This window comes from Tenrec ecaudatus, chromosome 15, assembly GCF_050624435.1.
Source record: "Tenrec ecaudatus isolate mTenEca1 chromosome 15, mTenEca1.hap1, whole genome shotgun sequence".
NCBI lineage: Eukaryota > Metazoa > Chordata > Mammalia > Afrosoricida > Tenrecidae > Tenrec > Tenrec ecaudatus.
Window position 1 is genome coordinate 63782565 of NC_134544.1, and position 21503 is coordinate 63804067.

Consider the following 21503-nt stretch of genomic DNA (forward strand, 5'->3'; position numbering starts at 1 on the left):
CCCTTCTGTAAGGGGATGTCCAGTTGCTGACAGATGGGCTTTGGGTCTCTACTCCGCACTCTCCCTCATTCACAATGATATGTTTTTTTTTGTTCTTTGATGCCGGATACCTGATGCTGTCAACACAGGATAGTGTGGTTCTTCCATATGGGCTTTGTTGCTTCTGAGCTGGATGGCTGCTTGTTTGTCTTCAAGCCTTTATGACTCCAGATGCTATCTATATCTTTTGATAGCCGGGCACCATCAGCTTTCTTCATCACATATCTCCATCTCCCCAGTTACCTGGAAGAAGAAGAAGTAAAGAACACCTTAGGGGAAAACTCAAGCCTCTGCTGATTTGTAGCAATGAATGGTTTCTCTGTTTGTGCTGCATCGTGAGTCTTTTCTCTCATCAGTTTCTTCTTCACTCCTGTCCTAAGCTGTCTGTTCTTTCCCTCCGTGCAACTTTCCCGTTTAGTTTCCCCTTGTCATATTCCTTCTTCTAATTTCCTCTGTGATGGAAAAAGTAGACTAGTGGATCCTAGTAGGTTTTTCTCTTCCCTGCTGAGAAGGCAAGGTGATAGGAGAGGTGTTTGTTTTGAAGGGACAGACTATATATTTAATTTATGTGGGGGTAGTCACACCTTTAGTCATTTTCCCTCTTTTTCCAGGAGAAAAATTAGGAATCATCTCCAGAATTTCGTGCATTTTCCCTTTAATGCTTTTTTGATAAGAAATAAAATGGATTTGGTGGGGGGAAAATTACATTATTTCCAAAATCTGTGCCCCTTTGATCGTCCCTTTTTTGAACAATGCCAGGATAATTTTTTTTCAATTATTTTAAGTCAATCTACTAGATTTGGGGGAGAGAGGTTACTTAGTGGATCAACATACCCACTGTAACCAGCTGGCACCGTGGGCCATCTGATACAGGCCTGCTTGTTCTGGAAGTAATTCAAATGCCTACCCAAGGTAAATGGCTAAGCGAATCATGATCTACCTGAACTATGGACTAGTACTCAGCAATCAAAGCAATGAACTATTGTCACTCTCCACAGATGCACAAAAGGATATTAAGCATTCCAAGTGAAAGAAGTTAGACCAAAAACATGATGATATAAAGAGTATAGGAAATGTAAATTAATGTATACTTAGGGAAAGAAATGAGTGATTGTCCGGGATCCACAGTGTTGGTAAGACAAGGGGCATGAAGGCTATCGATGTATGGAGGTGCTTTGTCTGAGTATGCTGATAGCTGCCCAGGGCTACACATTTGATAAAACTCTGCAGAGGTCTTGAATTTACTTAAAATATGTCAGTTATACCACAATAAGCATATTGAAAGTAGTTTATATAACAGTTTGTGATTTTTTAAAAATTACTATCTAACATCTCTCAATAAGCTATTTAAAATAAAGGAATAATCTATCTATTGTATGCAGTTGATCCTTGACTGTAAAGCAAAAGTGATATTTTGGCCATTTAAAGTGCCATTATATATGGGCATTTAAAAACCTCTATGTCCAATTTGGCATCCATTCAAGTACTCCCTCAATGCAAGAATAATTTTTTCTATTAAACTGGAATTCTATGATGCTCACCTTCCCTACATGATTGCTGAAGACAAATGGGTGCATAACCAAATGTAGTGAATAAAGCTGATAGTGCCTGGCTATCAAAAGATATAGCGTCTGGGGTCTTAAAGGCTTGAAGCTAAACAAGCAGCCATCTAGCTCAGAAGCAATAAAGCCCACATGGAAGAAGCACACCAGCCTGTGTGATCACGAGGTGTCAAAAGGATCAGGTATCAAGCATCAAAGAACAAAAAATCAAATCATTGTGAATGAGGGGGAGTGCTGATTTAGGACCCAAGACCCATCTGTAGGCAACTGGACATCCCCTTACAGAAGGGTCTCAGGGAGGAGACAAGGTGCAGTGTAGCAATGATGAAACATACAACTTTCCTCTAGTTCCTAAATGCTTCCTGGCCCCACTATCATGATCCCAATTTTACCTTAAAAATCTGGCTAGACCAGAGGATGTGCACTGGTACAAATAGGAATTGGAAATACAGGGAATCCAGGGCGGATGATCCCTTCAGGACCATTGGTAAGAGTGGTGATACTGGGAGGGTTGAGGGAGAGTGAGGTGGAAAGGGGGAACAGATTACAAGGATCTACATATAACCTCCTTCCTGGGGGATGGACAACAGAAAAGTGGGTGAAGGGAGATGTCAGATAGTATAAGACATGACAAAATAATTTATAAATCATCGAGGGTTCATGAGGGAGGGGGTAGCAGGGAGTTGAGAGGGGAAATGAGGAGCTGATACCTTGGGCTTAAGTGGAGAGCAAATGTTTTGAAAATATTTAGGGCAACCAAATGTACAAATGTGCTTTTCACAATTGATGTATGAATTGATTGTGATAAGAGTTGTATGAGCCTCCAATAAATAATTTAAATAAATAAATAAAAAGTCTATATCCATTCAGTATTCCAATTTATAGTCCTCAGAAATCTACTCTGTAAATTACTTCCTGAACAGATTTTTTTAAATGCACTTTCCTCATAATCAGTGAACATAATTTAAATAATCAATGGAGGTGTTAATTTATTTTAAAATACAGTTCATCTACATTTGCTGTTGATTTATAATTTACTGCAAAGTACAAAATCATACTGTCTGATAAACAAAGCATTATACCAGTTACATTTTGGCTTGCTTTATATAAATTAGAATCTACCCAACCATGATTTAAACAAATAGAAATTACTTTTTATTACAAAACAAGGAGCTAACGGTAAAACAAGGCTGATGCAATTGCCAAATCAAACTGTATCAACCTGAACTCACCTCGACTTTTTCTTTTCATATATCCACCCTTAATGCACACACTCATCTTTAGAATTACTAGTTGGTGAGAAAGCATCAAATATGTATTATAGTTATGATATAACTAGTATATTATCATTTTTACATATTATAAAGTAATATATAGTTACTATATTATAGTTAATAGTTGGTTAGAAAGTATCAAATATTATATTACTGCTTACATTGGGAACATAAGCCACTGATTACTTTTGGTATAAAACTTTAGTTCTGGATTAATGCTTAGGAGAATTCCTCCAATTTTTCCTTAAAGATCTGGCCTTTTTTTTTTTCAGTCGTTTTATTAGGGGCTCATACAACTCTTACCACAATCCATATATACATCAGTTTTGTAAAGCACATTTGTACATTCATTGTCCTCATCATTCTCAAAACGTTTGCTCTCCACTTAAGCTCCTGGCATCAGGTCCTCATTTTTCCCCTCCCTCCCCACTCCCCACTCGCTCATGAGCCCTTGATAATTTACAAATTATTATTTTGTCATATCTTGCCTTGTCTGACGTCTGCCTTCACCCACTTTTCTGTTGTCCGTCCCCCAGGGAGGACGTCATATGTAGATCCTTGTAATCGGGTTCACCTTTCCAATCCACCCACCCTCTACCCTCCCAGTGTGGTCCCAAAGGGATCATCCACCCTAGATTCCCTGTGTTTGCCCTGGATTCCCCGTGTTTCTGATTCCTATCCTCTGGTCTAGCCAGACTTGTAAGGTAGAATAGGGATCATGATAGTGGAAGGGGGGATGAGGGGGTGGGGAGAGGAAGCATTTAGAAACTAGAGCAAAGTTGTATTTTTCATCATTGCTGCATCGCACCCTGTCTGGCTCGTCTCCTCCCCGAGACCCCTCTGCAAGGGAATCTCCAGTGGTTTACAAATGGGGTTTTGGTCTCCACTCCGCACTTCCACCTTCATTCACTATCGTAAGATTTTTTGTTACGATGATGCCTGATCCCTTACCTCTTTGACACCTCGTGATCTCACAGGATGGTGTGCTTCTTCCATGTGGGCTTTGTTGCTTCTGCGCTAGGTGGCTGCTTGTTTACCTTCAAGCCTTTAAGACCCCAGACACTATATCTTTTTGATAGCCGGGCACCATCAGTTTTCTTCACCACATTTGCTTATACACCCATTTGTCCTCAGCAGTCATATCATGGAGGTGAGCACACAATGATATGACTTTTTGTTCTTTGATGCCTGATAACAGATCCCTTCGGCACCTCATGATCACACAGGCTGGTGTGCTTCTTCCATGTGGGCTTTGTTGCTTCTGAGCAAGTTGGCTGCTTGTTTACCTTCAAGCCTTAAAGACCCCACACCTTGTATCTTTTGATAGCTGGGCACCATCAGCTTTCTTCACCATATTTGATTATTCACCCGCTTTGTCTTCAGCAGTTGTGTTGGGAAGGTGAGCATCATAGAATGCCAATTTAATAGAAGAAAGTATTCATGCATTTAGGGAGTACTTGAGTGGAGGCCCAGTGTCCTTCTGCTACCTTAATACTAAACCTATAAATATATGCACATAGATCAATTTCCCCGTCCTCATATAAAAATATATTTGCATATATACATGGCTTTATCTATACCTCTATAAATGCTCTTTCCTCCCAGGTCTTTCCTCTATTTCCCTTGACTTTCCTGCAGTCACACTATCATGCTTAGGGTTTCAGCAATTCCTCTTGGTTACATGACCCTTGATCATGCCCTACCAGGCCTCCCACACCTTCCTCACCACCAATTTGGATCTCTTGTTGTTCCCTCATCCCTGGGTTTGTTAACACCACTTCCTTTCCCCCCACCTCCCCCTCTCACATGTCCCCCCGGAACTATTGATCCCATCTCTTCCTTGTTCATCCAGCCTATCTTATTTAGACAGACCTGCGGAGATAATAACATGCACAAACACAAGATAGCAAAACCAAGCAGCAATCTACAACAAAACAACAAACCAATGACAAAAAACACACACAACAAGAAGGAAAAGCTTATAGTTAGTTCAAGGATCATTTATTGGCCTTTAAGAGTGTTTTCCAGTCCAGTATGTTGGGGCGCCACGCCCTGGCCCCAACATCCACTTTCAGCATACCTTGGGGACCATTCCATTCCTTTGCTGTTCTGTTACACCCCCTTAGTGTTTGGCCTCAGTGTGGCAGGATCAGATCAGGTGCAATTCCCACACTGTATCTCCAGTGTTGTCCTCTGTAGCGACATGGGTCAGTGAGGGGCGTCATGTCTCATAGTGGGGCTGGCCATGTGGTCCTCTATGTGGACTGGCTGCTCTAATTGGGCTCGTCGTCCTCAAGGTCTGGTGGGCCAGGATGTGCTCCACTCTCTCTTCCTCCCCCTTCATCAGCACCCATGTGCTCTGATCAGATATGTCCCTCTCCTGGAGCTGCAGATTGAAAGCTGTCTTTTGAAATACATTCTTCTGTGGGGAGGGCAGGTGTCAACTTAGTAGTTGAGATTGGGGCTAGCCCCCCAGACCTCTCCACTGATTCCCTACTCCACGCCAGCATGTTGCAGTCACATCTTGGAGCATTGGGTTGAAGTCTGATTTGGAGTCTGATTCCTCTTTCCCTGTGGAGATAGAAACAATACCGTCCCCTTGGGTGGGTTAGTACCCTGTGCCCCCGCTACCCATTTCTTTTTTATTTTTTTCCTTCACCCACCTCCTTTTTAGTTGTCTACCATGTGTATCACTGTATTTGATCTGGTTCCTGCCATACCACATTACCTGGTCCTCACCCCAGGAATGTTTGTATATAGCAGCTTTTTTCCTATGCCCCTTTTGCATTTTTTTTTGAAAAGCTTACCTCAGCAGACACATGTTGTACTTTCCTTTTGTGCTTGACTTACTTCACTTAGCATCGTTTCCTCTAGTTCTTCCCATGCAGTGAAGTGCTTCATACATTCATCACTGCTTTTTAGCAATGCGTAGTACTCCATTGTATGTATATACCTCAGTTGTTTAATCCAATCATTAGTTGATGGAAATTTAGATTGCTTCCAACTCCTTGCGATTGTGAACTGTGCCACAATGAACATGGGAGCACAGATTTCTGGCCTTGGTTTGTTCCTTGCCTCTTCTGGGTATATGCCCAGTAGGGGGATTGCTGGGTCGTATGGTAACTCTATTTCCATCTGTTTTAGATATTGCCAGATCCATTTCCATAGTGGTCGTACATACTTACAGGTCCACCAGCAGTGAATGAGAGTTCCTGTCTCCCCACAGACCCTCCAACAGTGTTGTTTTCTGATTTTTTGAATTGGGCTACCTTTGAGGGTGTTAGGTGGTACCTCATTCTTGTTTTAGTTTGCATTTCTCTAATGGCTAAAGATCGGGAACGTTTTCTCATATGTTTAGTAGCCATTCGGATTTCTGCCCCTGTGAAACTTATGTTCAGGTCCTTTGCCCACCTCTCAAGTGGGCAGTTAGTTTTTGTTCTTTTTGGAAGCTAGCAGAGTATTGTAGATTTTAATAATAAGGCCTTTGTCTGACGTGTGATTGCTAAAGATGTATCCCCAGTCAACGGACTCTCTTATAACTCTTGGTGAATTCTTTTGATGTACACAAGTGTTCTATCTTCAGTATATCCCATTTGTCAGTTTGTGCCTCCTCTGTGTCTGTGTCCTTCCCTATTTCTGATAGCCTGTGTATTCCCTGCGCCAAAGTTCTCAAGTTGGTGCCAATTCCCTCATTGATGGCCCTAATAGTTTGGGGTTTAACTTCATGGTCTGTGATCCACCGTGAGTTTATTCTTGTGCATAGAGTGAGATAAGGGTCTTGCTTCATTTTTCTGCAGATAAATATCCATTTTTTCCAGCACCACTTTTTAAAGAGAACATCTGCTTCCCCTTTGGTATTTTTGAGGTCCTCATCAAAGATCAGTTGTCTGTATGCTGATGATTTTATTTCTGGGTTTCAGTTCTTTTCTATTGGTCTGAGTATCTGTGAGTGTACAATACCATGTGGATTTGACAACTGTGGCTACATAGTATGTGTTAAAGTCAGGTAAAGCAAGCCCTCCCACTGTGTCCTTCTTAAGAAGTTCTCTGCTAATTCTGGGCTTCCTCCCTCTCCATATGAAGTTGGTAATCAGTATTTCCATTTCTTCGAAGAAAGATGAGGGTAATTGTATTAGGATTGCATTAAACTTATATAGTACCTTTGGCAGAACTAAGATCTTGACTATATTGAGTCTAATCCACGAGCATGGGATATCCTTCCATTTGTTGAAGTTGCTCTTGGTTTCTTGTAATAGTGTTCTGTAGTTTTCCCCATATAGATCTTTTGTTCTTTTCATCAGGTATATCCCTAGATATTTCAGTGTGTGTTTGGCTATTGTGAAAGGTACCACCTTTCTGATCTCCTCTTCTGTTGTCTTATCCGATGTGTGTAACAGTCCGATGGACTTCTGTTTGTTGATCATGTATCCTGCCACTCTGCCAAACTCCTCTATTGCTTCCAATACTCCCCTTGTGGAACTTTTGGGATTTTCCATGTATAGAATCATATCATCTGCAAATAACGATAGTTTCACCTTTTCCTCCCCCAGACGAATACCTTTGATGTCTTTTCTTTCCTTTATGCTGTTAGCTAAAACCTCTAGCATGATATTAAATAAGAGTGGGGAAAAGTCGCATCTTTGTCTGGTCCCCTTTTATACTGGGATTGTGTTAGTCTTTTCTCCACTGACTACCATGTTGGCTGTTGGTTTTCCATATAGCACTTGTACTGTCTGGAGGAACTTTCCTTCCATTCCTATCTTCTCAAGTGTCTTAAACAGGAATTGGTGTTGGATGTTGTCGAAGGTTTTTTCTGCATCTATTGATATTATCATGTGGTTCTTATAGTTTTTCATGTCAATGTGATGAATAATACTAATGGTCTTTCGTATGTTGAACCATCCCTGCATCCCTGGTATGAATCCCACTTGGTCATGGCAAATTACTTGTTTTATATACTTTTGTATTGTGTTGGCTAGTATTTTGTTAAGGATTTTTGCATCAGTGTTCATTAGGGATATTGGTCTGTAGTTCTCGATTCGAGTGGGATCCTTGCCCAGTTTGGGTATCAGAGTTATACTAGCTTCATAGAAGTTCGGGAATTTACCATTTTTTTTCTATGTTCTGGAAGAGTTTGTGTAGGATTGGTGTTAGTTCTTCCCTAAATGCTTGGTAGAATTCTCCAGTGAAGCCATCTGGTCCAGGGGATCTTTTTATTGGTAATCCCTTGGTAACCTTGTCTATTTCTTCTATTGCTATGGATCTGTTGAGATTCTTGATGTCCATTGAAGATAGTCTAGGGAGAGATTGTTTTTCCAAGAATTTTTTCATGTCTTCCCAATTGTTGAATTCATTGGAGTACAATCCTTCTTAGTACTGTGTAATTATCCTTTTGATTTCATTAGGGTCTGTTGTAATATCCCCTCTTTCATCCCTTATTCTTACTATTGAAATTTCTTCCCTTCTTTCTGTGGTCTGTCGATTCTGTTTATCTTTTCAAAGAACCATTCATTTTTTTCTATTAGTTTCTTATTTTCCCACTCCTGAATCTCAGCCCTGATTTTTATAATTTCTTTTCTTTTGCTATTAATAGGATTGTCCTGCTGACTCTGCTCTAGTTGATGCAAATTTTGTGCCAGCATATCAATCATGAGTCTCTCTTCCTTTCTCAGGTGTGCATGTATTGCTGTGAAACTTCCTTTATAACTACCTTTGCTGTGTCTCTTAAGTTTTGGTGTGTCGTGTGCTCATTCTCATTGGTTTCTAGAAATTTCCTAATTTCATCTCTGATCTGTCCCAATACGCACTCCTTTTGTAGTAGACAGTTATTCATCTTCCAATTGTGTGCTCTTGTTTTCTTCATCTTCTTTTTGTTTATTTCCAGACTTATGAGAGAGTGGTCAGAGAGAGAAGTCTGTATATCAATGTGCTTAAATTTATGTAGATTCGCCTTATGCCCCAGCATGTGGTATATCTTTGAATATGTGCCATGTGGGTTTGAGAAGAATGTGATTTTTTTTTTATTTGGATGAAAAGCTGTGTAAATATTTATCATGTCAAATTGTCTAATTGTAATATTTAGATCTCTATCCTCCTTGTTGAGTTTCTTTCCCTCTGATCTATCTTTTTCAGAGAGCAGTGTGTTGAAGTCACCCACTATAATTGTTGAGGCTGTGATTTCTCTTTTAATCTTTTGGTGTGTTTGGTTGACGTTTTCCGCAGGTCTCTCATTTGGGGAATATGTGTTTACAATGCTTAGTGGTTCTTTGTCTACCATTCCCTTGAGCATTACCTGTTTCCTTCCTTATCTCTTTTTATGGTTTGCACTTGGAGGTAGATTTTATCCGAGATTAGGATTGCAACCCCTGCTTTTTTAAATTATTGTTTGCTTGATATGACTTTCTCCAGCCTTTGATTCTCAGCCTGTTTTTGTCTGTAACCTTGAGATGTGTTTCCTGTAGACAGCAGATTGATGGGTTGTGTTTTCTAAGCCAGTCTGCTAGTTTCAGTCTTTTAATGCCTGAATTTAGGCCATTGATATTCAGGGTTATCATCTCCATCTGCGGACTCTGTGTGATGTCATCTTATACCTTTTGTGTTGGGTGTTTTCCTACTTTCCTTTCTCATTAGCCTGTTGTGTGTGTGTGTGTGTGTGTGTGTGTGTGTATCATTCTTGAGGTCTTGCCGTCCTTAAGCCAGTGCTGTCTTTGGGTCTGTTTTCTTTGTTGCCCTCTGGGTGAGGTTGTTCTATGTGGTGGTCTCTTATTTAGGCTTGGTGTGTGTTGTTCTTCTGTCCATACTGGGTCGGCCAGGATCTTTTGCAGGGCTGGGTTTCTTCTAACGTATTCTTTGAATTTTTCCTTGTCTGGTAAGACTCTTACTTCTGCAACTGTCTTGATTGATAATTTGGCTGGGTAGAGTATTCTTGGGTTTGTGTTGTTTTCCTTCAGTTTTTTAAAATATATTACTCTACTCTCTCCTCTTAACATTTTCTGCTGATAGGTCTGAGCAAATTCTTATTTGCTCGCTTTTATATGTGATTGCTTGTTTTTCCCTAGCTTCTCTCATGATTCTCTCCTTTTCCTCAAAGTTGGATAGTTTAACTATTATATGCCTTGGTTGGTGATTTCTTCATGGGATTCAGCCTAGTTGGTATTCTTTCAGCCTCCTGAATGTTTGCCTGGTTTGCATTCATTAAGCTAGGGAAGTTTTCCTCCAAGAATTCTCTCATTATTGTTGCAGATGACTTCTTGGTTGTGTCTTCCACCAATAAGCCAATAATTCTAAAGTTGTTCCGTTTCATAGCATCAGACATAGCTCTTAGGTTTTCTTCAGCTTCTCTGATGATTTTATTAGATTTTAGTTCGTGCTTATTAAAGTCTACTTAGCTGTCCTCCAAGTCACTGATGTGTTTCTCTGCTCCCTCCCATTGATTCTTGAAGTCCTTGTTTCTGCTACTGGTTTTTGTTATCTCCTACCTAAGCTCCTGTACTTCCCTTTGTCTCCTCTATCATTTCATCCTTTTTCTGTATTGTTTCCCTCATATCCTGTATGACTCCAAGCAGCTTTGTGAAAATTTCTTTCTGTGGCAGCTGAATGTCTTCTTCTTCTCTGCATGTTGTTATGTTTGGGATATCTTCTGCCATTGCCTGTTGTTTCTCCTGTTTTTTCGTTGAGGTTGTTGGGGCTGATGGCTGTTTATGTTGGGTTGTTTTAGAGGAGCCAGGTGCCATTTTCCAGGGAGTTGAAGAGCACTGGATTTCTCTGGCAGACTTGTAGAAATGCTTCTTCAAACTACCTGCAGCTAATTTCACTATGGAATTAACCTATCACTTTATCCTTCTGTGGCTTCCCTCTCAGGGGAGTTCCCCAGAAGGCTGTTGGGTTGCCTGCTTTGGTGTTGCAGAGGTTGGGCAGAGGTTCCTACAACAGCTTGGAAAGTTGACCAGTGTTGGCCGAGCTGCCTTATGCCCCCAGGTACACAGGCAGGAATTCCCAGGTAAGAAGTTGGGCATGGTATCCCTGCATGGGAAGCAGGGATTTCCCTAGCCTTGGGCTCACTCTACATAGAGCTCACATAGTTGGGTGTGGGCAGGTGTCAATGCCCTAGGCTAAGGGGAATGATCTGGAGGTCTGCAGTGGAGTGTAAGAGAACAGGGAAGAGACAAAGAGGTGGGAAAAAAACATTTAAAGTACGAACGCTTAGACTGTGCAGGGGAATATAGAGATAGAAACAAAAGAAACAATGTAGCTGAGTCCTGATCCCTGCCCATGGACCTGCAAGGGTCCAGTCCCTACCCTGAGGCAGGCGGGGGAAAACTGCAGTTGAGTTGAAGACGAGCCCGAGAGTTGGAAGGTACTGAAAATGCAACTGAAGAAGAGCTGCCTTCTCAAAGGAGAGTTGGACATAATGCAGTGTTTGAAGCTAAGCCTTTAACACCTTCATTTGTTGATGGGGTACAACTAAAATGAGAGGACACATTCACAAACATTAATCTGAGCATGGAATGTTGGAAAATTAGAAGTCAAAATGAAATATAACACCAAAATATCAATATCCTAGTAAACTGAAACGGACTGCTTTGGCTATTTCAATCATATAATCATATGGTTTACTACTCCAGAAATGAAAATTTTAAGATGAATGGTATTCAAATTTATGCATCAACCACTAAAACCTAGTGATACAGAAATTGAAGAATTCTACCAATTTCAAAATGAAATTGCTAAAACAGGCAATTAGAATGCCCATACAATTATTGTCCGTTGAAATGCAAAACTTGGAACCAAATAGGAAGGACCAATAGTTGGAAAATTTGACCTTAGTGGTAGAAATGAAACTTGGGAATTACATAATAGAATTTTGCTAGACCATTGACTTCTTCATTTCAGTAACACAAAAGGCGACTGTACACATACACTTCTCCAGATATAATGTACAAAAATAAAATAAACTACGTCTGTGGGAAGAGATAATCAAGACACTCAATATCAGCAGCTAACACCAGACCGGGACCAACTGTTCAACAGACCATCAATTGCTCATATGTAAGTTCGGTTGAAAGTAGAGAAACTTGAAATAAATCCACAAGAACAAAACATGACCTAAAATATTTCCCAACTGAATTTTGAAAATATCTCGAGTAGATTTGACTCATGGGAGAGAAGAATGGGGATTCCAGCACATGTCAAGAAACAGTCCATTGAACAGAGTAAGGATATACTGTATGCTTTAAAATCTAGAAATGCATATGCATAAGGGTTTTATTCTCTCCTCGTACTTAATCACCAGCTTGCAATAAATACGTAGATGCCTCAATCTTGCTTGCTGAAAGAAAGCAAGACTTGAAAGACTTGCTGATGAAGATCAAGGACTTCAGTTTTCAGCACCAATTGCAAGTCAATGTAAAGAAATCCAAAATCCTCACAATTGTTTATATGAAACATCATGATAAACCAAAGATTAATATTGTTGAGGATTTCATATTGCATGGATCCACCATCTGGACTCATGGAAGCAGCTGTCAAGAAACCAAATACCATATTGCACAGGACAAATCTGATGCAAAAGACCTCCTTAAAGTGTTGAAGAGCCAGGAAGTTGTTCTGAGGACCAAGGTGCCCCTAACCCAAACCAGGGTATTTTCCATCGTCTCATATGCATATGAAAGTTGGATATTGAGTTGGGAAGACTGAAGAAGAATCTAGGCATTTTTGAATTATGGTGCTGGTCTAGAACATTGAAAGTACCATGGACTCAGTAGAATAAACAGGTCTGTCTTTGAAGAAGTCCACCTATATTACTCTTTGGAAGTGAAAATGGGGCTTCATCTCAAGTACATTTGGCATTTGTCTTGACAGACCAGACCCTGGAGAAAAACATTACGTTTAACAAAATGGAAGGACAGTAAAAAAGAGGAAGATCTTCAAGGAGACTGATTGACACAGTGGCTGCAGAAATGGGCTCAAACATAACAATTGTGAAGATGGGGCAGGACTGGGCAGCTTTGCATTCTGCTATGCACAGCATCATTATGCGTAGGAATTCACTAAAGACACCTAACAAAAGCAACATCTTTCTTCAGTTCCAGATAGTCTATTATTTTTTCTCTCTCCACTTTTATAATGTTTCCTTCTAAATGTTTGCTACTTTTTAAGGTTTCTGTATCTCCTAAACTTTCTTTTAACCCTACTATGTTTGCTGTGTGTTCTAGATTTTTCAACTTGATTTTTCAGAGTAGTAATTTTTCTTGATCATTTATTCTATGCTTGATTCATAGTAGCAGTTGCCCTTACATCTCTCCAAAGATCTGAATTAAATTATTTTTAAGTATAAAAACATTTTAAGATTTTTATAGAGGTATAACTTACAAATAATAACTATATACATGTAAATTATATTTCAATTAATTTTGAAAAATATTCTCACTCATGGAAGCATAATCAGTCAGAATAGAGACATTTTTGCACCCCAGGAATTTCTCTAATACCCTTTCCAGTTGATGGTTCTAGGTGGCCTACAGAGATAACTCCTGGTATCATTTCCAGGAGCTTGGGTTAGTTTCATTTTTTATATGAAATAATTAAATATAGTGTTTTCTTTTGGATCTGACTTCTTTTGCCCAGAATAGAAAATTTGAAACTCACCAATTTGTTGCATGCATCCAAATTCTATTTTATTACTAAATAATAGTCCATTGTATAAGTATTACGATTTGTGTCAGTCAGGATTGACTAGAGAAATATATTCATGGACACTCATTTAAATATAACATTATATAACTGAAAAAAACCTGAAAATATTCTATACTTATGTGAACATCTATACCTTAATCCTATGAATATTTTCCCCCATCTATGAAAGTTTGTAAACCAACCACTTCATGCCTTTATCTGCCCCATGTTGGGTAGCCAATTTCTATACTGCCCACTTACATGAACCCAGTTTTCTGAGGAGACAATCATGTTCTTTGATGTGAAGAATCTTTATTCCAGTTAGAACCTTGTGAGTCCGCATCCATAAGCAAAGTCAAATCAGGACAGGCGTCCATAAAGTCAGCAACAATATACTCCCATTCTCAGGCTCAAAAATCTCCTCCTCATCTGGTCAGGTCCTGGTCAACTCAATGTGGCTGCCTCACCAGGGTTCCCATTGGTCACCTCGCATTTAGACCCTGGGCACTCTCACAAATTCTCAACAACCCTAGCCCCCTTGTGCTAGGTCATGATCTTCAGACCAGTCAACCCGCTCTTTTCAACTCTAGTCCTGTACATTGTAAACCAGGCCCACTAGTGTCAGTAGCCAGACTCAACCCATCTCTCTATTGCTGCTTTTCTCCCACTTTCACTCAACAAGTGGATCCAGGTGGTCACCAACCTGCCCACTGATTCCCTTTAACTTTCAGTCCTAGAAAGGAGTTTTCTTCATGGTTCCAGATTTTTCCCAGCTTCTGATAAAAACCACTAGTTCAATTTAAAAAATCCAAAGAGTTCCTTTTCTTTCTTCACTCTGTGAATAGGCCCCTAGGCATGTCTCTTGAGATGCAAATGCCCTGAGTACTCCAAAGCACTCCATGGGGCTTTTCTTTCAGAGCCTTCTTTGCAGGCATGTCTCAACCCATTTAAAGATCCTATTTGAATGGCTGAAGACAAGTGGGTTTATAAGCTGTCTATTTTCAACTTCCCAATAATCATTTCTATCAATCATTATATCAATAATCAGAAGAAATCAGTATAAACAAAGTAGAAGCAGATACTAAACTCAATTCTTAAATAAGTTCAATTCTTATTTAGCTTATCTGAATTCTTATCTAAACTATTCTATTGATAGAAAGTATGGGATTAGGCCTCAAACCAGAGCCAGGCTTTCTGTGAAGCAGTTTGACCTTCTGTCAGCCATTTTCTCTAAGCAGCATGTTCTTAAAGAAATTCAAGGGAACAATTTCATCCCCTGAGCTCAAAATATACATTAATCACATTCATTTTTACCATTTCAGATAGGAATGACCAAAGACAACATCCAAAGAAAATAATCAAAGCATTAAATTCTCATATTCTTTCTAGAAAACAACCCAGTAAACAGCATGGACATAACTGACTGACCTCTAGCTCACTAAAAAAGAAAAACTATCCTGAGACAGAGGTCAAACGAGCATCCACTCTCCATCTAGTACTCCACTCCCAAGGTCCCATAGTCCAATGTTACCCCATGTGTCCAAAACGAATCTATAAAGTCCTCTTCAGACTCAAGAAACACATGCAGTGACACCAAATGCAGAAAGATCTCAGGCCAGTGGGTGGGAAGCCTATGAATCCCGTAGCGGTAGAGGCATGTCAGGGCTGGCTGGGGTCTCCACAGGGCTCCTTCAGCTCCAGGGCTCTTGCTGAGCTCCATGGGTCTTGTCGTCAGTGATGTCTCGGAGGGAGTGAACACGTGTCCCGCCTCCAGCGAGCTATTTATCTTCATGAAGCTGTGACGTGATTGACAGGCTAAACTCCACTTCTCCACTCCTAAGTCTCAAATGGACAAGATTATATAACTACCTCAGCATTATTTCTGTATTCACCTACCTAATGATAGGCATTTGGCTTCTTCTCTGTTTGGAGCTATTTTGAAAAATGGTGCCATGAACATTTTTATAGGCTTGTAGGTATGTGTTCTCATTCTTCTTGGCTAAATACTTAGAAAAGAACATTTAAAGGAATCAAGTTACATATATCAAAACTCAGTCATATATATGTTTACAAATTAATGTTTAATTGTATCAGCAATCACATTTGGAGGACTATGCAGAATAAAAATATACTTGTCTCCAGTTGGCTTAGTCCTTTTTGTTACGCAGGGTTTATTCTGTGGAATGGTGGATGCAAACCACCTTTCCCAACCTGTGGGTCACAAACAATCATTTGGGGGATGAACGACCCTTTCAAAGGGGTCGCCGAAGACCATCAAAAAACACATATTTCCGAAGGTCTTAGGAACCAAGACACTGCTCCTCTGTCTTCAGGCAGGTCCACCCACATGCAGATATGCCCACATACGAGTTCCTGGTGTGAACACTGTTACCCATGGTACAAATACCAAGCTTCAAGATAACATTTCATTTATTTGTAATTAGAAATAAATATTTCACACATGTAATTACATATTGTTTTGTGATTAATCATTATGTTGTAATTATGTTCAATTTGTAACAATGGAAATACATCCTGCATATGAAATACTTACATTATGATTCATAACAAAAGCAAAATTACAGTTATGAAGTAGCAAGGAAAATCATTTTATGGTTGGGGGTCACTATAACATGAAGAGCTGTATTAAAGGGTTGCAGCATTAGGAAGGTTGGAAACTACTGGTATAAACCATCTGAGTTCCATGGTGAAAGTCACACAGGTAAGTCACTCAAGGTAGCTGAGAAGAAGGTATGGGGAAGAAGGACTCTCTCCCAGTCAAGGGGACGTTAACAGATACAGCCTAATTCAGTTTAGTGGCAAACACTAAACTAGCTATCACCATATTTTTTTAATAATCAGCAAGGAATCATTTAATAGGTAAATACAGAAAAGCTAGATTCTCTCGTTAAATAAAATAAAAAATAGCTCGAGGTAGAAACAGACAAAACCAGTTTTCCTTGCATATCCCTTGTGAAAGATATTGTCAACTAAAGTTTGATCCTCATGGCTGAGCTTATACAGAAAAATAACAGACCACCATGTAAGGAATTTTGTTTCTTCATTATTTCCAATACCAATTAAGATATAAGTATTTCGCATCTTCCAGTTATTTTCCAAGGGCAAGTGTCTTATGTAGGGAATTCATCAGCTTTTGCTATGTCACCGTAAGTGAAGGCATCTGGTGTGAATGTTCCCACTCAAGGAACACTTTTCTCTGGAAAGTGCTGGAAGGATGGATGGAAGTTGTGGATGGATGGATGGATGGATGCATGCATGCATGGAAGTTGTGGATGGATGGATGGATGGATGGATGGATGGATGGATGGATGGAAGTTGTGGATGGATGGATGGATGGAAGTTGTGGATGGATGGATGGATGGATGGATGGATGGATGGAAGGAAGTTGTGGATGGATGGAAGTTGTGGATGGATGGATGGACGGACGGATGGATGGAAGTTGTGTCCTGAGTCTGAGGTTGGACCTCGAGTGCAGAAGCAAATACTTTGTTTCTGACCAAGCAGACTAAAATGAAGTGTCGCTTTCTGTCCGACTCCTTGCTACCTCCTCCTGCTAAGATCTCAGAATCCTGCCAAAGTGATGTCTCACTTGGAGGGGATAAGACCAAAAGATCCCACTTAAAAAAAATGGAGGAAGAGTGGGGTTCCTTACAAGATCTCAGTAAGTTTTCTCTGAGTACCGTGTGCTCTCTGCAGGTTCAGAATGGTAGACTTTATTGGTTCTTTGATGGATTGGAAACCCATTTGTCTCAAGCAAAGTTGGACCCACAATGCCTTTCAAGGGCTGGCAGATCTGCCTCACAGGGTTTCCAAGGTTACCATATTTATAGACCCAGTCTACCCGCAGACCTTCTTGGTGAATTAAAACTGACAGCCTCTGGTCAGCGGCTGGGTGTATACGGGCTGTGTCCCCGAGGATGCTTGTTGATTATTGTGGAGAATCCCTGCATGGTTCCTGTTCAGTGGGGAGCCTAGGTGGCATAGTAGTTATCCCTTGGGCTGCAGTGTGAAGCCGCCGTCCACTCTGAGGGAAAAAGACGTGAGTTACACTCGTGGAAATTCGCAGGGACAGTTCTAACCTGTAGGTTGTGGTGAGTCAGCATCCACTCAATGGCAATGAGTTTGCTTTTATTGCTGTTTTCGTGCCTTTGTTGATTTTGTGTCCTCAAAAGAGAATGGATTATGTTTGAGCTCGAAGTGATTAGGAGGGATAGCTAGCTTAGCACACAGCCTCCCCTCCCCCCCCTCCACCCCCCCCCCACCCCCCGCGCTAGTCAAATAGCGAGATGAAGAACTCGGCCTGGTTTACTTCCAGACAAAGCTGGTCTATCGTGTCTATTGAGGCCTCGTGCTCTCCCTCTCTCCAACGCCTATGCTTACAGGAGAAACCACCTCAATCCCATTTGCTTTGGTCAAAAACCTAAAGGCACAAAGAAACGCCAGACATGAGTGTGATCAAATACGTTTCTTATTAATAGGCAGATTTCACTCAGCCTGAGAGCATGCACAGGGTCCTCTGAAGAGGGCACAATGAGAGCAGGTTAATTGGCGTGGGATTTGGCAGGAAGGATTCTCAAGGATACTGATGTGCTCCCCAAGAGCCCAGTGCTTATTAGACAATTGATTGACTTGAAGGGGTCTTTCTTTAGGAAAATCATTCCTTAAGAGCTCAAAGTTCAGAAGGACTCCTAAGGATAAATGGCCTGGGTAAGTTACCGCAACTTTATGACCCCCAAAATCTTTATTAAAATCGTTTCTCATTTTTTAATCTAGAAGTTTCCATCAGTTGATGTGCAATGGAATTATTTACTAATTTGCAACGCTTTTTAAAAATCTGTTCGTTCAACTATGTATTTGTTCTTATTTTAGTCATTTAGAATAGGAGGAGTAGTAAATGATTGCCATTCATCTTGACCTAAATATCTTGTATTAGTTCCTTTCCATTCATTTCTCCCCCAAATTAGTATTACTCATTCATATTATAAAGGAATGAATTCTGTCTACAGAGATTTGTAAAAGGGAGTGGAGCAGAATGAAGGACCCTTCAGTAAAGAAATAATTATCTTAATTTTCATAGAACCATATTAAAGATGTATGTATATTCGAATGCACAAATGTTACAAAGTGTGTCCCTGGATAAGAATGGTGCTCTTATTTCTCCATTTAGCCAGATGACGCATCTCTCAACAGCGTTGCCCTGTCAGATGGGTCCCAGGATGAAGAGGGGAGCTTGGCGGAACCCCAAGGTGGCTCCATGGTAAGTTATCATGGGGCAACTTAAAGTGGAAGGCGGTAGGAAGAAAATGTTTTGAGATAGACAAGAATAACTTCAAAATAGATACATAACTACAATTGAAGGGAAACTATTGTTGCCAATAGATCCTACACTTTTGGCACACGTAGGAAGAAGACTTAACTTTGATTAGCAGAACTTTTACTTTTTCTAAAACTTGTCTTTCCCCTTCCCCCTGCTCTCACTGGAAATCCCCACACTGAGTCTCAGTCTGTTAAAACCCCACCATGCAGGCCCTCTCTCAGTAGGAGGTAGGATGGACCTCAGACACACAAAGTCCTTACAGGAAGTGGGGTTCCCCGATGTCAGGCTGATGGAAGGCAGCCGGCAGCACCTCAGACACTGACAGAGCTAGCACGCACTCATGCTCCTTGGTGGCAGTTGTTTTTCGACCTCAGTCCCATCTGAGAAACTAGGGAGCTGTGCTTGGCACCCTCTCAGGGTAGCACTGGTCACTGAGGTTGGCTTTTCTGTTAGGTTTTCAGTCTTTGGGTAATGGGGTTGTTTAGTTTGATTGCATAGTGAGCATACAAGAACCATAAATTATATTTGAGCAACTGCAACTTTTACAAATAATGCTTCAGTTGATCGTATAAATAAGCTGAGGATTATGCACAATTTCTGTCCTGTCTGTAAAGCCAGCTTTTATTTGCCCCCTGAAAGCAGGGCTTTGGGATGCAAATGAATGAGACTGTCTCGAGTTTAAAGATAATCTCAAAAGGACCACACTGTTAACAAACACAAAGTAGATCATTCATAAACCCTGCAAACACCCTGCAACAAGACAGAAATGCGCCGCAGAGCTGACCCTGCTGTGTTGTAAGGTCCTCCTCCGTCCTTTCTTATCTCAGCTGGGGGCGGCCACGGGCCTTGGGTTCAGCATCAGTGCTGCCTCCCTCTCCTCATTCATGCCCACTGCTAAGCTGAAAGACTCCATCATGCTAGTGCTTATTTGAATATTTTCATTTTATTTTTATTACAAACGTTAATTTCAAAGAGAAACGCCTCTTCTTGTGTCTGTGTTGCTGACTGTAGCTGTCGCCCTGCCTCAGCTGGGTGTATGTCCTCCATCGGAAAGACAGTGCTGCACAAAGCCCGCAGCGGTTCCCAACCACCTAGTCAGTCTCACGGCTCCTAACTTGGCTCACGAGACCTTTTGGGGATGCCTCTCTAAGTGGTCTTGTACAAGTAAATTAACAACGACGAGGCAACTGAAAAAAGTTCTTGCTCTAGCAGAGCTTAAATTCTAATTTACAGAAAGTTATACAGATAATAGTGTAGCCCAAAACCCATGTGCAGGGTGTCCACTTAGATGAAGTCTCCATTGAATTCCTTCTGACCATTCATCAGGATGGGAACAGTGTTGCCCTCAGGCAGACTGGATTGAAAGAGGATTACTTCCACCTCCCTGCCAGTCCAGAGAGAGGCAGTCTCCTTTAGGGGCTTGCCTGGATGTGTCCTCAGTGGACACTGCCATTCCGGGGTAGCATAGTCATGTGTGCCTGTACTGCCTTGCTATTCTGCCTTGGTCAGAAGACACTGAACCAATCTTGTAAGCTCTTCTTTCGAACAAACACAGTGTCCATGTCCCAATCATTTTTCCGTTCCCACTTCTAAAGTCCCACCTGTAACTTTGATCAGCCACCAATCATGAATTTGTGAGTTTCCTGTAAATTACCACATAATGGTCCTTGTCCACATGAGCGCAATGAAATGTTCTGGAATTCCCATTTTTCTCAAGGCTGTCCATAATTTGTTATAGTCTATGCAGTTAAATGCCTTTGCATAGTCAATGAAACACAAGTAAACATATTTCTGATATTCCCTGCTTTCAGCCAAGATCCATCTGCCATCAACAATGCCAGATGGAACAAAGCAATCCTTTGTTGCATGTCCTCTTTTGAATCTGGTCTGAACCTCTGGTAGCTCTCTGTCAATGTATTGTTGCAAACGTTGTTGGATGATCTTCAGCAAAATTTGCTTGCATGTGATATCAGTCTATTGTCCTATACATCGAACGTTCTGCTGAGTCACCTTTCTTTGGACTGGATACAAATACCATATCTACCAATCAGTTGGCCAAGAAGCTGTCTTCCTAATTTCTTGGCAGAAACCAGTAAATGTTTCCAGTGCTTTGTCAGCTTGTTGACAGGTTTCAAGTTCTGGTTGTGCAGTGGTTACCTGTTGGGCTGTGAGCTGCATGGTTAGCAGTTGTAAACCACCTGAAGTTCCTTGGGAGAAAGACTTGACTTTTTACTCCTGCAAATAGTTGCAGCCTCGGAAATCTGTGTTAGTTACATAACCTGTTGTCATTTTTGAGATCTAAGAGTCAAGAGGTGGAGGTTAGCCTGTCGATCAAGTCGCAGCATATGACCTCATTTGGAGGCCCTAAGGAGATAAATAGCTCGCTGGATATAAACACACTCACTCCCTGCAAGGCATACTTGCTACCAAGACAGGTGAACCTACGCTAATGCCCTGGAGCTGAAGGAGCCACATAGAGATGCCTGACAGCACTGAAATGCTTACACCACCACTGCATCCACAAGACTTTCTACCCACTAGCCTATGATCTTCCTGCATTTGGAGTCATTGCATATGAATCTGAAGAGGAATTTATAGATTGACATCAGCCATATG

General features: G+C 40.9%; 1 protein-coding gene across 4 annotated transcripts in view; it reads left to right on the forward strand.

Moving 5' to 3' along the window:
- The window catches only part of ARHGAP28 (Rho GTPase activating protein 28), a 203138-nt gene that overhangs the window by 124880 nt on the left and 56755 nt on the right, over positions 1 to 21503 (forward strand). For all 4 annotated transcript variants that reach the window (XM_075533170.1, XM_075533168.1, XM_075533167.1 and 1 more), the window contains one exon: positions 18738 to 18827. In XM_075533170.1, coding sequence (XP_075389285.1) covers positions 18738 to 18827 — 90 coding nt within the window. The remainder of the gene's footprint in view (positions 1 to 18737; positions 18828 to 21503) is intronic.